The following is a 16,486-nucleotide window of genomic DNA, read 5'->3' on the forward strand; positions in this document are numbered from 1 at the left end:
TATGTATTCATAGGAGGGTGGTTAAATCATCACATTTAGAAATATCTAACAAATGTAATCTATCATTTCACCATGTCTCCCTGGTGAACCTGCATAGACAAGTTTTTTGAGAAAGCTGTTTATTGAACTTGCAGGATCACATCATGCTGTTCTGCTTTAAACACTGGCCACTTCAAAGACAGAAAGCTCCAGGAACGGAGCAGCCTTATGTTGACAAGCCCCAGCCTTGAGGACAGGAGAGCCATTGAACAGAAGCTTAGATTAGCAGTAATCCTCTGTTCGACTTGTTGAGAAGCTGCTCAAATCTCTTGTCCATCACTCTCATTCCTGTTATAGTTTGTATCGCAGGTAGAAGAAGTGACCATGGTACAGCCTCAAAACCTTTAATGTCGAAAGTAATTACTCAATAATATATGTAAATAAATATATATGAATGTCAAATTTTGTAGCGCTTCTTCAGAGAAAAGTGAAGTTAGCTTGACTCCCAAATCATAAGCACAGCTGTAACCAACAACACAGCCCAAAAATAATATATATACAATAACGGACATAAAATGACTGTCGTTATGTTCTGAGAATTATTGTGATTGTTTGTTTGTTTTTAAATTCTCGTGTATACATCTAACAGACTGGAGCCGGTCTCACAGCACAGTGAACAAACATTGTGGGAAGCTGGCATTTGAAACGGAGACTAATCATAACTAACTAAATGCCTGAAACTATGAAACAAAATATCAGAGAAGGAAAAAAAAGGGGGGGGGGGGGGGGGTTCTATATAGTTCTGCATCAGTTACTTTTCAATTACAGCAGCCGAAGCAGAACGAAATTGTTAGTGTCATTTATCGACTGTGGTGCTCTCCATTAGAGTAACTGAGAGAAATCCATCCTGTGTTTATAACCACCTGGCTGTCTTACAATAACAAAGAGTTCAGTTCTGTCAGCTGGCCTTAGGTCTTTCTGTTGTGATACAAGGAGCAGATGAAGAGTGTACACCTGGAAACACATGAAAGAACACAGAGACCAATCACATCTGACCAGGCAGGGAATCATCTTGGTGGCTTTTCCTCTCTGAAGTTCCCTCAGACGACAGAATGGGACGTCTAATTTGATAAAAAGCTAATTATGTTCTTTTTGATCACTTCAAACAATACCTGAAACAATGCTTGAAGTGTGTTTTTAAATAACTTGAAGTGTGTTTTTAAATAACTTAATATTGCTTTTTAAACAAATTAAAATTTGAGAGAAATTAATAATATTTTTAAATATTATAACAGGTGCGAAGTGTTTTACGACATAAATGAATCGACTTCTGTATCTGAGCATCTCTTTAACAGCAAAGTTAATGTCATGTCTATTACTTATGCCTTGATGATCTACCCTGGTGATGTGGACCAGGCAAGAGTAGCCGAGCGCAGACACCATCCCCAACCCCCCTATGTGTATATTTTTTTTTAATACTTTGTGAGGAAAAACTGTCAACCATATCCAAAGTGCAGGACCAAAGAGAAGTAAATAATGTATGCTTTTGTTAGATTCTTTGAAGACGATATGTGCTACGCGTTGCCCGTTTTAAATGTCGAAGATTTCAGACCTCTGCACAAAACAGATTTTGATAATCAGAAGGTGTATCTGGTTCACAGAACTGAAGAGAATGGCAGCGCAGGCCAGCCGTGCGAAGCACAGATCCTTGCCCTTGCAGGTAAGTTGCCCTCTTCACACACCAGCTCGTCTCCTTTTCGTGCTGTTTTTTCTCTGTCCGACCAAGTAACGTTGCTGTGCGCGGAACGTGTCGAGGTGTCAAAGCGAGTCCTTTTGTCCGATCTGTCAAGACGTGATCAGCTGGAATCTGACACTGATAGCCACAACAACGTCCTCCGCCGAGGCTAGCTCGATAAGCTAGTTAGATATGCTAAGATAAGTTTGGCTGGCAGTCGTACCTTGTCTTTATAGATTATTTTTAACATCGGGGGTGTCTTTTCTCCAATTGTTGTCTCTCTTGTTTCCATAGAGAAGCGCTGCTTGTTTCGCTAAATACGTGGCATGCGACGTTAGCCAGTCACAACGGTTGTTTACAACGCGAAGCTAACGCGAAGCTAGCTCGGCTGCGTGTTAGCATGTTAGCGCGTCCGCGCTAGTTAGCTGCGCGCGGCCGCGGATCTGTCACTGCATGACGGACGCGTGTGGCAGCCCGGTACCGACCCGGTACCGACATGTTAGAGGGGTTGTACGTGTGGGGGCAGGAACGCCCGAGAGCGCCGGTGTGATGCGGTTAGCCTGTTAGCCGGCTTATGTCTCGGTGTGGGACGTGATGCTGCAGTCGCCGCCGCCGCCGCCGCCGCGTCTTCCCGATATTAACAACATGTAGCGTCTGTCAGGAACATGACAACGTCATGGCTGTTTTCATGCGACGCGTGTCAACGTGCTGGAGTGATGTCATTTGTTTAACCGTCACTGTGATGTTGGCTTTCTGTGCTCGGTCTTTTACGAGCTACATCACTAATCCTCGAGTCTGAGCCGACCGGGCTGCAAGATCAGTCCGATCTAACTAACACCTCCACAGCGGCGGCGGCGGCGGCTATCTCCAAGCGCCGCATAGCCAGGACGATCCGTATCGCAGCCTCCTGCAAATATATTTAATTCTAGGCTAAAAGTCAAGTAAGTTTGATGTAGAAGGATGGAGAGACAAAACGCCCTCTGCTCGAGTTGGACAAATGGATGAAATGATTCTGCAGGTACTATGACAAAAAAAAAAGAAAAGAAAATCCCATCTTAACTTTTGTTTGAGGGGAAACTTTATGAGTTGCTTCTATTTCTACACTTCACAGATTCAGTAGAGGAATTTGAAGACAGTATAATGCAAAAGAAGATGAAAATTCCCAAGATGTCCATCAAGAATTCAGGAAACTCTATCGAGAACAGTTTTGGCGAGGAGAGAATGCCACTCAGGCATAAAAAGGTAGGGTCACCTAGATCAGACACGTTTGTACTGTGATAATGAATCAACCTGCCCCATGATCCTCATCAAAGTATGCTTATCTACTGGCAGCACACGTGAAATAAAATGTTTTTATGCTATAATGATTAAAAAAACAAACATATTTGTGGGTGCAAAGTTAAATAATGAGTCATGACTAATAGAACAAAGTATCCAACTTAAATTACTATTTTGGACCATCTTGTGAGGTCCATAAATAATTGATGCTGTGAAAAAAGCACATAGTCATAGTCATATTTACATCTATTGATGATACCATGTCACATTTCCATAAACTTGGCTGACACCCAAAATCCCCCACGCTATTTTTACCATATGCTGGATTAACACAAATTCAGCACTCTGGACAGCTGCCCTTTCACAGACAAATCCTCTGAGCGGCTCATCAAAGAACTCGGTGACTCTCTTCTCCCAGTTCCTATAAAGATCCACACAGTCAAAACAAACCGCTCGCAGTCTGTCATGTCATTTTTTTGGATTGATGTGGGATTTGTCTTCGTCTTCAGTGTTGAATGGAATCACATTTTGTCACATATTAACTGCACTCTTTCACACGATTCGACGACATTTGTGAAATACTTAAATATTTATCAGGCCCACTTCCAATCACGTGTTCATACGCTCAACATTCTAGTCATTAAAATTCTTTCCGCTGGCCTATTTGTTTCCCAAATTGACAGCTATTATTTTCTCCAGGCCCTGTCTCAGGACCACGGACGCCCCCTTTCCAACTCCTCCAAGAGCCTGGCAGCAGTAGTGGCTCGCCTGGAGAGAAATGCAGCCAGCTCCTGTATGGAGGGCGAAGAGGACCTCGACGAGGACCGGCTGGCCGAGGAGGGAGAGGATGCGGACGACGAAGATGAAGACATGGAGGCAGAGCATCAGCGTCATCATCACCAGCAGCAACAACAACATTTGGAGGTGGACACGGACTGCGTGTCTGGGGTGGCTGCGGCCGTGGTTCCTCGAGTCCTGTACGAGGAGCTGGTTCATAGCTACAGGCAGCAGGAGGAGGAGATGAGGAGGCTGCAGCAGGAGTTGGAGAGAACCCGCAGGCAGCTGGTGCAGCAGGCCAAGAAGCTGAAGGAATATGGCAGCTTGCTGACAGAAGTCAAAGAACTGAGGGACTTCAACAGGAGGCTGCAGGACGTACTTCTCATGAGACTGGGCAGCGGTGAGAGACGAGGAGCATGCACAACAACACATAAAACACTGCCACACAGTTTATTGGTAACCTTTAACCTTCAGTCATTTAAAGAAAATGTTGAGTGATAGCAATAGCATACACATGGGTGTTGAGAATCAATACCTGTATAGTATTTAAACTGCAATCCAGGTTTTTATTCTTGGAAAGTAACATCTGTAGAGCTAGAATATGCCATTTCCAGTGTAAGGAGGTGGGAGGAAAGTGTGTGGATATAAAGTCCTAGTGATCATTGTTTATCTACACAATGCACTGATTTTACCTCTCTGACCTGAAAAGGAGCTATGCCTTTTTAAGAACGGTGGCAAATGAAACATTTTTGGTAGTTTTTAGTACTTTTTTTGTCTTACATGTAAAATGCTGTGAAAATTCAGCAGCCAGTGTCATTCTATTAAAATTAAGATGCACTCATGAAGTTATAGAAGGAAACTAAAGTAGATCAACTAATAAGTAGGGTTCATAAATGAGCCCTGCTTTTAAGTTTGAGGTTTAGAGTGGACTAATGATGAGAGTAACCATCCAAAGACAGAAGAAGGCTCCGGGTTCAGTCGAGCCTAATAAGATCCCTCGGCGTGTCGTAGAATGAATCATGAAGACACGATCAGGCATGGCAACTTTTAAAGATCCAACACAGAAGGTTGAATAAAAGGCACTGTGGTGTGATTAAAAGCGGTGTCATTGCAGTGTGCAGTAGTGTACGAACTCGAGCTTTGCCAGATGCTGGTGTTAAGCTCAGCCTCCGTGTAGATCTGGACAGGGGTGCCTGGCTTCTGGCGTGGACCATCTAATGGACAGGCTAAAGATTACGGCACCCTGGGGTGCTGTCAGGCAGGCGATGGAGTGCACTGACCGATATTAAAACTCATCAGCTACATTGGAGCTTAGAGTGGCCGGCCATCAAGCCAGCTTAGTTATTGGGCAAAAAAAACCTGTCTCGAGGCACAAGGACGCCTACTGTAGGCCCAAAGTGGGAAGCAAGCAGACAAACAAACAGGTGGCCACATGCTTCTAGAAGTTCTGTTTAAGGTGTCATCCTCTGTTGAAATGTTCTCTTTGGATCTTCAGAGCCTATGCATGACAACGGCACTCAGACAATCAAGGCCGAGGTGGTTGAACCCATCGTTGAGGCCCAGGAGACGTGCCGAGAAGAAGCCAACACCAGTTCCAGCTACTCCCCCTCCCCCAGAACGGTATACACCTGCAACGATGGGAAGGTGAGGGTATTATTTTGACCTTGTGAGTCTGTGTGTGTGTCCTCCTGCAGTATATATCAGTCAGCAGTAACACTGAACTGTATTTTCAATTATGATCAGCTGACAAATGCATACATTCACTTATATATTTCAATATACGTGTAATTTATATAGTCAAACGTTGCATTGCAGATTTGGTTCAGGACTTTGAACCTTCACTTAGTGATTATCCCAATAACCCCTCTCACCCTTTGAGAGTCCTGAATCCTTCATTCCCTCTCCCTGGCTTTCTGCCTGGGGGCGGCGGTGGGAAGTAGCCTGATCTTTGCAGGAAATGTTGTATTTCCTCTCTTACACCCGTGGACCTGGGAACATGCCGTCATCGTTGATCAGCCCTTTCCCCCTGGCTGCCCTACCCTAGCAGGTAAACAAGGTTGAGGAGATTATTATTGTTCCTGCAAGCCCAGCCAGCATCATCAGTGTTTATTAGCCTGTTAGGGTACTTTACTCCCCCCACCGCTGTAACTCAACCAGTGTCCTGTCTCTGATGACAGGGGGAGAATTGGTACTACAAGCTCTGGGGCCTGCAGCCACTTCAAGCGTGAAGAACACTTGCAAATTAGAACTCTCCCACATCAGGGACCCCATATTAATTATTTGCACGAGAGGAATTTAAAGTGACTGACAGGTTAGCCCGAGCGAGAGAGTGGAGGGAAAGGTACAAAAGAAGGAGGGGAGAGATGGAGGGAGAAAGATAAACGAGAGCAACGGGTAGGGAGGATAAAAACAATCTCGTCTAACTTAAGGGCAGTAAAAAGCTTGTCTGCTGGCCGGGGGCCTAAAGCACATTAGCTGCACAGGGAAAAGCCTTTTGGATGCCAGCCTAAAGACTTTACAGTGATAAGAGAGTAGAGAAGGGAGAGTCACATATGCCCCACTGCTGCATTAGCTCACCTAGAAGACCGGGGCCGTCTGGCTAGCTGGCAATCGGCTTGGAGTGTTTGGAGCCGGCTTATGCAATGTGCAGTGGAAGTGTGTAGAGAGCTAGGGGCTAAGTTCGTGGAGGTAATCCAGGCTACAAGCAGCCAGTGGCTTGAGCTTATTTATGTATCCTTGTTGGTGAAAGTGGTGCTTCTTGGGATTTGTAATTTGGTCGGGAGCTGTCGAAGACGTGTTCTGCCATGACGAGCTATGATCTGCCTTGTCCATTTAGGTTTTACACCCACATGGAGCGTATTCGGATCCCACAGCATCTTACACACACATGTCGTGTTGGCAGCGTCATCACAGGATAAAATACATTATTGATTTAACAAATACACAGCAAATGTGTTGTTTTCCAGTCAGATATTACGCTTCCAAGTACAGTACCAAATAGAGTTAAAGTTGCATTTTTTAATAAGAACAACTGTTTGATAAAGGTACATTTCTGATTTTACAGCTAAACAACACACTAAAATATGTTTCTGAAGATATTTGAGGCGAGAAATAAGCAGTACAGTAACAGAATCTTGATTCACGTTTGATCAGCGACAGTTTGTTCACAGATCTGATTGTTTTTCTTTTCTTCATATCTTGCAAATGGTGTTAAGAGCACTAAAAGGAGGCAGAGAAACCACATATGGTGAAACTTGAGCAAATATGAGTTCAGTTCTTAAGTCTCCTTCACCTAGTTACTTCTACCAACCCTGTCTTGTTTCATACATTTAGTTTTAAACATCAATACCATTTAATTAAATTGTCATCCCTACCCCAAATGTGTTCTGTAAACAATTAGGCGTGTAACATATTCATACCAGAAATGTTCGGTGTGCCTCAACCTTTCACCCTGTGACCCAAACAGGGTCACACAGGAACAGGGTTTTACCCGGAGAGTTTCAGCAGCATGCCACGTGTTGTCAGCTGTAGCTAGTAGGTTAAGCTCAGTTAGACGGGGTTAATGAAGCTTAATGGACGAAGATTTGAACTTCTTGCTGATACTGTTAAACTGAGTTCAACAGTTCAAAAATAGACTTCAGACATTTAATTCACAACGACATCGGCTGAATGGAGGGCGTTCAGGTAGCTTCCCTCTGCAGATTCACACCGAGCCAATGTAATGAATAACGCTATCATGTGTTTACCACACGATTGTAGATGATATAGAATTCAAGCATATGGCCAAGTGGTTGATCCACTATAATGTGTGTTCACATTGTGCATCATGTCCTGTATGAACCAGCTGAAGCTCCACACCTGTAATAACACTGTACTATTGCTCTTATTCCGGGACAAAATCTGTGTTTTTATCCACTTAAATGTTTCAGTTTCTCAAGGTTAGTTTATTACTTAATTTTTCAAGACATTTAGTAAATCTATCTTTTGTTGACAACTTCTAAAGCTTATGAAACAGTCGGGTAACTGTGATTGAATTTGTAAAAAAGAAAAAGAAACAAAACCCATAAAAGCCACAATGTATCAGACTAGGGGTCAGAATTGGAAAGAACCCTCCCGATACGATACGTATCACGATATCACGATATTGCAATATAAATAAAGATGAAAACACAAGTACCTGTACATTAGATGATATTGATCAGAGGGCAAATTGAGTCAAAACTATTTGATTCAAAACAGCCTCTCCATTTGATTAATTCCCATGAAATTCACTGGAATAAATATTGAAAATAAAATGAAAAAGGATAAAGTACTGCATTCACAATGCGTCTAAACTAAAAATCTATATCGTAATGTGTGGCAAAGTATCGCCATATATTGCCGTATCGATATTTCTACCCACCCCCCACATCAGACGTCTCATGTTGTGCACTGTGCAACACTTACAGGATATTTTCACCTCCAGCAGAGTGTGGATGCCCGCGTTGGAAGGAGGCGTACTCTGTCTCACACTTGTCCTCTCTGCAGGTGCACCTCGGCGGTGGGATCTGGGTGGAGGAAGAGAAGTGGCACCAGCTGCAGCGGACCCAGGGAGACTCCAAGTTCACAAAGAACCTGGCTGTAATGATCTGGGGCACAGAAACCCTTAAGAACCGTAGTGTCACTGGAGTGGCCACCAAAAAGAAGAAAGACGCTCTGCCCAAACCGCCGCTGTCGCCCAGCAAACTGAAAATCGTCAGAGGTAAGATTACAGGTTTAATCCTATGAAATCAAGGCTGGAGAGGTGAATCCTGCTTCTGGTGGTTATTTGTAAGCTGAGACGAGTTGGAAAACATCAGGTACACAACTTATTTTTTTCTTGTTTTACAGTCGTTCAATACGTGAATTCTACTTATAAGATACATACATAAGATTAGAGCCCGACCGATAAAGGATTTATAAGGCCGATACCGATACAAATGTTTGTTGATTTAAAAATCCGATATTCCGATATATCGGCCGATATTTTTTTTTTTTTTTTCAGAAACGCGTAAAAAAACATTAACAGATTTGTAGTTATTCATGAGTCTTCACTAAAATAATATGATACTGCAATAAAAATAAACGTGTTTATTTTATTGTCATAACGGAACAGAGGAACATCAAAATATATTAAAGTTCTGATAAATAAAATGTATAAAAATACAAACTTAAGATTATAAAACTTAAAGTCCTTTGAACAAAAACACAATAACAACAACAACCAAACACAAAGTAACCAGTATTAAAAGACTTGGTAAGCTTCATAAATATAACTTCCAACAAGACTGGAGACAAATTCTGTTAAGTCCTATCAGGGTGTTTCGTCCGTTTTTATTTTATTTTTAAAATATTCATTTATCGGCCATTATAAATGCCGATACCGATAGTTTGGAAAATGCCTAATATCGGCCGATAATATCGGTCGGGCTCTACATAAGATAAGGAGTTCTTTTCAATGTGATGTAGTCTGACGGCTCACGCTCCTTCCCCAGAGTGTCTCTACGACAGAGTGTCTCAGGAGACGGCCGACAGTGCGGAGATCACGCAGAGATTGTCCAAAGTGAACAAATACATTTGTGAAAAGATCATGGACATCAACAAGTCCATCAAGAACGAGGAGCGGCGGGAATCCAAGCTGCTCATCAGACAGACAGTCAAGATGGAGAACTTCACCTACGACGGCATGTAGTGATCGACTCCTGTCACGCCAGCGCCTTCACCCCTCCCCCCTCCCTCCCCCCTTGGTCGGCAGTATATTGAGGGGACTTGATATGGGTGGTACGGGGGATGTTTGTCACAGATTCAGGAGCAGTTTTTCTTTGACACATTGGATTGGTTATTGTGTGAAAACAAATATAGACCCCCCTCCCGGCTCCCTGTAGAGGAAACCATCACCTTCCTCAGGGCCCAGCACTTCCATTGGCTGACAGACAGCTTTACCCACCGGTGAGTAAATTGAACACGTGTGAACTAGTTTGGTTTGAACTGGTATGAGTGGTTTTTTCTAAGCTTTACAGTGGGATTGGTACAGAGACATGGGTTTATTGATGTGTGTGCATTTGTGTCAAAGGAGAGATTAGATGTAATTGTTAATTGATTTATTGTTCTGTGTCAGAACATAGTTTTGAGCTCTTAAACTTTTAAAAAGTAAGAGGTTGTTTCCCTCGATAAAGTCTTTTGATGCTACAAAGGCGGTGACGCTAGCTCGCGTTAGCTCTTAGACGTGTGAACAGTTGGATATTTCGGTGACTAGCGTTTGCTTGTCGGTGCTGAAATGGGACAGCCGGGTCTCAGATGCACAAGTCTTAATTGGTAATAGCCATATTGCGTATTTTGCAACAGATCCTGTTGCTCGGAGAGATTAATTCGAAGCGTGCGTGCCCCCCAAGGTCAAACACAACACATCGCTTTATGAAAAAGACGGCGGCTCACAGGCGTTGGACGGGAAGCGTGACTCTAACGAGTCTATAGAGTGCTATATTTGTTTATTTTAGTTTGTGTTGACCTTTCAGTTAGGAGCATCGGCGTTAACTCTGAATCAAACAAGTCACGTTCAGACAATTTTCCGACTGTTTTAATGAGTTGTAGTGGTACAGGCATGTCCATGCCCAGAAAGGCCTTAAATGGATTTGGCAATCACCGGGGGCCGGTACGCCCCCGGGTTTTCTAGTAAGCTGTGATTGTAACTGTATAGTAAGCTGAAGCAAATGAGCTTCACCCGCACTTTGCTGTAAGAATGTGAGAGGTGGCTAGGTACTATTTTCTGTGCGATCCACACCATTAAGTTGAGCTGAGCCGGGCTACTTGCTCCTCCCCTCCCCTCCCCTCCCTCCTCCCCCTCCTCCCTTCTTGTACATAAAAGATGCTGCGCTGCACGGGACAACGTGGGGATGAAAATCAGGGAACGGCTTTGCACGGTTCAGGTCATCTTCATGTGGAAGCGGTGTTAGCTGTGGGTAAAGCTGTCTGAAACACCATCGTGCTGTTTGGAGTCCTCTGGGCCTGCTGAACCCCATAATAACCCCCTCTTTTTATAAGCCACGCCACTGGGGAACAAAGTAAGGTCGCTCCAGTGACAATTCCCTCTGAGCTATGCCATCAGAACTTTGAAAATGTCCTCTTTTTCTTGTTTTTTTTATGTTTCGTGTTTTTTTTTTTGTTCTCTGCAGTTATTGTTTTGATCCAAAAATGGTTTGTGTGGCTGTCTGCAGGCTGGAACTAAATGCTGCAGATTGAAATCTCAACTGTGACCTAGCTGTGGCTAACTGTGAATCTGCTGCAGAGCTGCCCGTCAAGCCTCTCTCCTCTTCGTACTCTAGGTTCTCGTCTGTCTGTCGGTTTATTTCTGTCTGTCATTTTGTCTGTCTCGGATTTTTTTTTTGTTATTTCGACAGTTCAGATCAGCCTTTTGTTAAGCTACCTTATGTTTTTGAGAAATTTTACTGTATATAAAAGATCGTTTTTTCTTTCTTTTTTTTTCACCAAACATGGATATTTCAGTTTGTAGTCATGTTGCAGTTTTACAGGTCCTGGTAAAGTTGTTTGGTCTATCTAATTAATGTTGTAATTCCATGTTACCTGACGATTTCTCGTGTTTCTTTTTACACTTGTATATTTTGGTTTGTTTTTCATATGAATTGTTGGCTTTAAGCTTGATGTTGTATCCAAATGTAGATCAGTGGAATCTACAAACACATGAAAAAAAAGAAAAATTCTTAGCCAAAGTGATCTCTATGGAACGAGAGAGACTCGGCTTCCCTGAACGTTAAGCTACATTCGCAGCATTTGGTATTTAATAAGCCTCACTTAGGATCATCTAATGATCGACCACAATAAGAGAATTTGTGTCGTTAAAAACGTTGTACTCAACTTAGACGCAGTAGTTAGATCATCACAAACCATTTACATTGAATGCACTTTAAACTTCTGGGCAATTTCTTTGATCTTAAAGAAAATGTATTTGTGGTATTTTTTTGTTTTTTTTCGAAAAGGAAAAAAAAATGTCTTTATAGATAAGGCCTAACAATCATTTTTATTCTCATGAAGCACCTTAGAACATTTTTGGTTTATTGTTTTCTATGGCAAGAATGAGTTATGGGATATCATTTTTGTTTTGCCAGTCAGATACGCCCGACACACCGACGCTCCGAAACAAGCTCGATAGATTCAACGCATCCACCTCGGAATATACCATTCTGTAAAGATTTATTTGGTGTGTTTAAAAACCACAGTTCCACAAGTTAAAAATACGCTGAAGCTGGATTTGATAATTCCATCACGGCCTCCCAAACAATAAACGGCTTAGTCGGCCCCAAAAACCCGATTCATCGCGATATTAACCTCCGAAAATGTGCAAGCTGACTGGATATGTGCTTTAACTTAACGTGTGAAGATGCTAGTTATGCATAGATAGGACTTGTATAGAGATAACTGTGTATTTTTTACAAATTAATGGTAATTGTAAGCCAAAGTATTGAATGCTGAGATCAAGCTAAAGAAGGGGGGGGGATGCTGACTGAGGAATCAGCGAGGTTTGCACAAAAGATGGCCCATGCCAAGGTAATAGAGCCTAGTAGATCTTAAGACACCAAAATGGTGACATATTACTGATATATATATATATTTTCTTTTTGGTTCCTAAAAAAATATCCCTTTTGTTTTATTTCCCTGTACAAAGCAACGTGAGGTTTCTGTGTGCTTGCGTGTATTTAAAATACACGCGGTTTAAAAGAAAAGATTTCTGCTGTGCAAAGCATCCATGCTGAAATTCTGACACATTGTCGTGTTTGTGTTTGTTTCTTTGTCGTTTGATGCCAAAAGCGTGCGTGTGTGTATGTGTGTGTGTGTGTGTGTGTGTGTGTGGTCAAGATAATGCTTTTAAGATAGAGCATTAATAGAGCTATTACATCATCTGAAATGGTAACTTGTTTTCAAAGGCTGGTTTTCCTGGAGAGCGATTAAGCCTAATCCTTTAACTAAATCCATCTTTCATGGATGAGAGCTGTGTGGAAGGACTGTGTGTTTTTATCCCCAGATCTGGCTCAATCTGTGATGCAAAGGCCAATCTCTCGTCAAATGTACCGAGTCACTTGCGGAGAAGCGGGTTTGGGTGTTTTTTTTTGGGCGGCATGCGTGTACATCAGTCGACACCTGGCAGAGCCACTAATGGATGATAGAGGCTAGTTTGGCTTCTGTGACACGACACCAGACTTTCCAATGCTCTCACTGTCTCACTCAAGTAGCGATAGCAACGTATCCTCGCCGGCTCTGTCACACTCTATCTGTGCCACCTCTAGCTCCTTACTCTCCTGTCATCTCTACGGACTGGGTTTTTTAAGAGAAAACGCACACGTATCAAGATAATAGCGAAAAGCTCCGTCCTCGCCGCTCGTTTCGGCGTACGTCGTGAACGCCTCCCGTCAAAGCTTCAGAAGTTAGAGAGCTTCGCGTTGCTGTTTTTTCTGACAGTTTGATTGGTGGGGGAAAAGAGATCAGTTCTAACGAGATAAACGGCTTTCACAACAACACATTACTGTTTGAGCCTCAGATACAATGTCAAACTTACATCCAGCGATGGAAGAAAAGAAAAAAAAAGATGGGAGGAACACATTGTTGGGCCTATATTTTTCTTAAGGTATCAGTAACTTTGTATACAATCCACAAACCGGTTCTACTTCATCTAACTTCACCGTCCTACCTCATTGTTACTCTGGTGTTTGTTTGTCAGTGACTGTAAACTATGTGTGTATATTAAAAAAAAAAAAAAAAAAGACGAAAAAAAACAATCTATTAAGAAAGGTATACCTGGTTACTCTCAACATGTACAGCATATAAAACTTGTTAAAAACACCTCAGTACACAATATCATTCTTAGGAGAAATCAGTTTTATTACCTGCTTAAAGATGCTGCTGTGAAGGGGGTGTCTGCGTGGGGGAGGGGGGGGGGAGGGTCCTCTCTGAATATATATATCTTCGCTCTTTGCTATGTCGTGCAGTTGATCAGTGGTTGTGTTCCGTCTCTGTATTGCATTCTGAGATTTTTACTGGTTGACGGTGCTACCAGCAAACAGTTCAAAAACTGATCTGTGTATCGGACCTCAAATGGTGCTGTTTTTCTATGTTTTTATCCTCATACAGCTATGCTTTATTCAGGTGTGTCGACCGCCGCTATCCCCTCAGCTAATCAGATTTGAAGCCAAAACACGTCGCAAAACGATAACCCCTGCTATTACTGTATCAACTGTATGCTATCCATCCAAATATTGTAGATAGTGATTATATCCTCAGCTGTGAGTTTCAGAAGTTACCTCAGAACTTGCTGATTTTTTTCAATGGATGCATTCTGCTTCTAGCACCTGTTGTCTACCAATATGACATTGTTGCGGTGTATTTTCAGAAATATGTCTTTTTACTGGTTAGATCAGGTCTCACTCCTCACGACTATTAGATCACATCTCAGATGAACATTTCAAGGATACCACTGTTCACTGGTTGCATGCCAGATTGTCATGGAAGGGAATGGCCTGGACTGGGCGCCATGTGTTAACGGTAGAAGAGGTCCTCAGCGAAAAAAAAGTTAAAAAAAATGTTCTGTTTGAGTCGATGTTAAAAGGTTTGTTTTACAGAAGCAAGATTCCATCGGTGGTTGTATTTATGGTGGAAAAATGTCATTTTGGGTAATGTTCAAACTAACATCTGGTTGTTCAAACTAACATCTGGTTGTCCAAAGAAGACATTATGGAAAGTTTAATCTTCACCCGGTTGTATCTATTTGTCTAACTGATGTTTAAACAATTCAAATGTAATTTCCAGGGTTATAAATAATCATATGTTTGACTGTGAGATGAGCTCATATATCCAACCATCATTCAGTGTCCAGACTGGACTTTATTATACAAAAAAAAGGTGCATTTCCTCGTATTTCACCTGTTGCAGCGACACCGATGGAATCCTGTCTGTGCCAAAGTGTTGTTTTGGAGTAGTTTGCTCTACCTGTGTGGGTATGTTCAACATTTATTTTGTTTTTTTTTGTTTTTTTACTCTGACCATGTGATGTGCTGGGGAACTCCTCTCTACTGTGTTCAAACACACAGCAGTCGGTTTACGTGGAAGCACTTAAAGCCATTCGTTAGACTGTTTCAATGGTTCAATTGTAAGCTTTGCTCTGGTCTGGGATGGGGGGATGGGGGTGGGGGGGGGTGGTGGTTTTTGCATGTAATTGAATTCCTATGCAGGTGTTGGTACCACGTCACTGTTGGGTGGGAGGCCAACCAGGATGAGAGATAACTGGAGAGAGAGTTCAGACCTCTGAATGTGTCTGCACAGCCTTGAGATTCAATCAAAAAGGGGGACAATGGCGACATGACAAATCCGTACTGAACTACATTTTCATACTCATGGAGTCGAACTAAAACTGAGCTATACAGGGCTGCTTGGGTGTATGTACCTGTCTGTAGTTGTTACTGCATTGCAATGATCACGGGGGAGGGGGGAGACAGGGTTCTTACTGTGTGGAGTATTTCCAGTTGGTATGATAATGTGAAAAGAGTTATTGCAGTAAAACACTCCCTCACCCTACTTCAGCCTCCCGGAGGCAACCGTACATTTACAGATGCCGCTCTACGTATACGCGATGGGGAGTGTATGTCTTTGCTAAACCGGCCACACCTCTGCTATGCGAGCAACTCTTTGACGCTTAGCATCCTGTTCTGTGTTTTCTCTTGCTGCATTCAGGAACACCTGTTTTAATGTATAGATAAACAGAAATAAATCCAGACTTTTATTCTATCAGCACAAAAACTCTTGTCTTTTTGTGTCTTTTCCTGCTTCATGTTCTTTTTCCTTGAAGAAACAAACCACGAGATGACTTGTGTTTGAAACTGAAAAGGGTAAAACTGCTCTGTTTCTTCATTTTAATCACTTTTCAGTCGTGACTACAAAAAAAAACATGTTTTGCTGTCTTCTTGGATAAGTTGGGATATTTTGGCAATCGAGACCGTTGTCTCATCTGATCTCCATTTTTCCTCTTACCCATTGTGCTATCAATCTGGATTGTTTTGTGTGTTGCCTAACAAACCTCTGCCTTCTCTTGAGTGTAATGGAAGTGTATGGTAGTCGGCTACATTTGCAAAAAACTCAACATTTACGTCTCTTTCCAGAAATCATGACCCGGTTACTCAAGATTATCTTTAAATATGTATTGTGGATTTTGTTGTGAATGGTCCCTTTAACACAGGGATCTCAAACTCAACTTACCTGTGGGCCATCGCCAAGTATTCCAAAAAAAAAGGGGTTCAAGTGTTCCAGAAAAAGTACAACCGATCCAATCTTCTCAATCTTTACTAATAACAATTCAGAACATGCAGAACATGAATAGTTCTTCAGAACATAGGCTTCTCTTACTTCCTCCTACTATATACTATATTCAGGTGTGCTCAATAGTCCAGAAATTAGGGTAAAAGTGACCAAACGTTGCTTATTAGTGTTGTTCTCACGAGCCTGAGCTACGGTAGCCCAAAAGTGTTCAAAAATACAAAACGAACAGGGCAACGACTCATGCAGATAAAGTGAAGAAAAGAATGTGCGGGCCACACGAACACCAAGCTTTGATTTCAGGTAGGGGGCCGCAAAATACATGTTACATACAATACATGCTTGCGAACATGTTCTATTTTGTTTTGTTTAAACCGTACAAAA

General features: G+C 42.3%; 2 protein-coding genes across 5 annotated transcripts in view; both read left to right on the forward strand.

Annotated features, from left to right (window-relative positions):
* Positions 1 to 16,486, forward strand: part of agbl4 (AGBL carboxypeptidase 4) — a gene marked incomplete at its 5' end in the record, with an annotated part of 248,090 nt that overhangs the window by 178,606 nt on the left and 52,998 nt on the right. The window lies entirely within an intron of this gene.
* Positions 1,387 to 15,577, forward strand: bend5 (BEN domain containing 5). 4 transcript variants are annotated; one of them, XR_014597315.1, is made up of 7 exons: positions 1,387 to 1,699; positions 2,826 to 2,956; positions 3,692 to 4,169; positions 5,265 to 5,413; positions 8,297 to 8,510; positions 9,283 to 12,625; positions 12,659 to 15,577. XR_014597315.1 is itself a non-coding variant. In XM_084011998.1 (7 exons), exons 3-7 carry the CDS (start codon positions 2,855 to 2,857, stop codon positions 9,477 to 9,479), a joined length of 1,140 nt encoding a protein of 379 aa, XP_083868124.1. In that variant the 5' UTR covers positions 1,415 to 1,517; positions 1,641 to 1,699; positions 2,826 to 2,854; the 3' UTR covers positions 9,480 to 15,577. The 4 variants fall into 4 exon arrangements, 3 of the variants coding, with proteins under 3 accessions (XP_083868123.1, XP_083868124.1, XP_083868125.1); XM_084011998.1 differs by having other exon boundaries at positions 1,415 to 1,517; positions 1,641 to 1,699; positions 9,283 to 15,577; XM_084011999.1 differs by having other exon boundaries at positions 1,452 to 1,508; positions 1,641 to 1,699; positions 9,283 to 15,577.

The sequence above is a fragment of the Eutrigla gurnardus genome (assembly GCF_963514095.1).
Source record: "Eutrigla gurnardus genome assembly, chromosome: 6".
NCBI classification, from domain to species: Eukaryota; Metazoa; Chordata; class Actinopteri; order Perciformes; family Triglidae; genus Eutrigla; species Eutrigla gurnardus.

Coding starts and splice junctions, on each gene's coding strand:
- bend5 (XM_084011997.1), top strand. CDS start 1,516: ATGTATGCTTTTGTTAGATTCTTTGAAGACGATATGTGCTACGCGTTG. Junction 1,700..2,825: donor ACAGATCCTTGCCCTTGCAG/GTAAGTTGCCCT, acceptor TACACTTCACAG/ATTCAGTAGAGGAATTTGAA. Junction 4,170..5,264: donor TCTCATGAGACTGGGCAGCG/GTGAGAGACGAG, acceptor TTGGATCTTCAG/AGCCTATGCATGACAACGGC.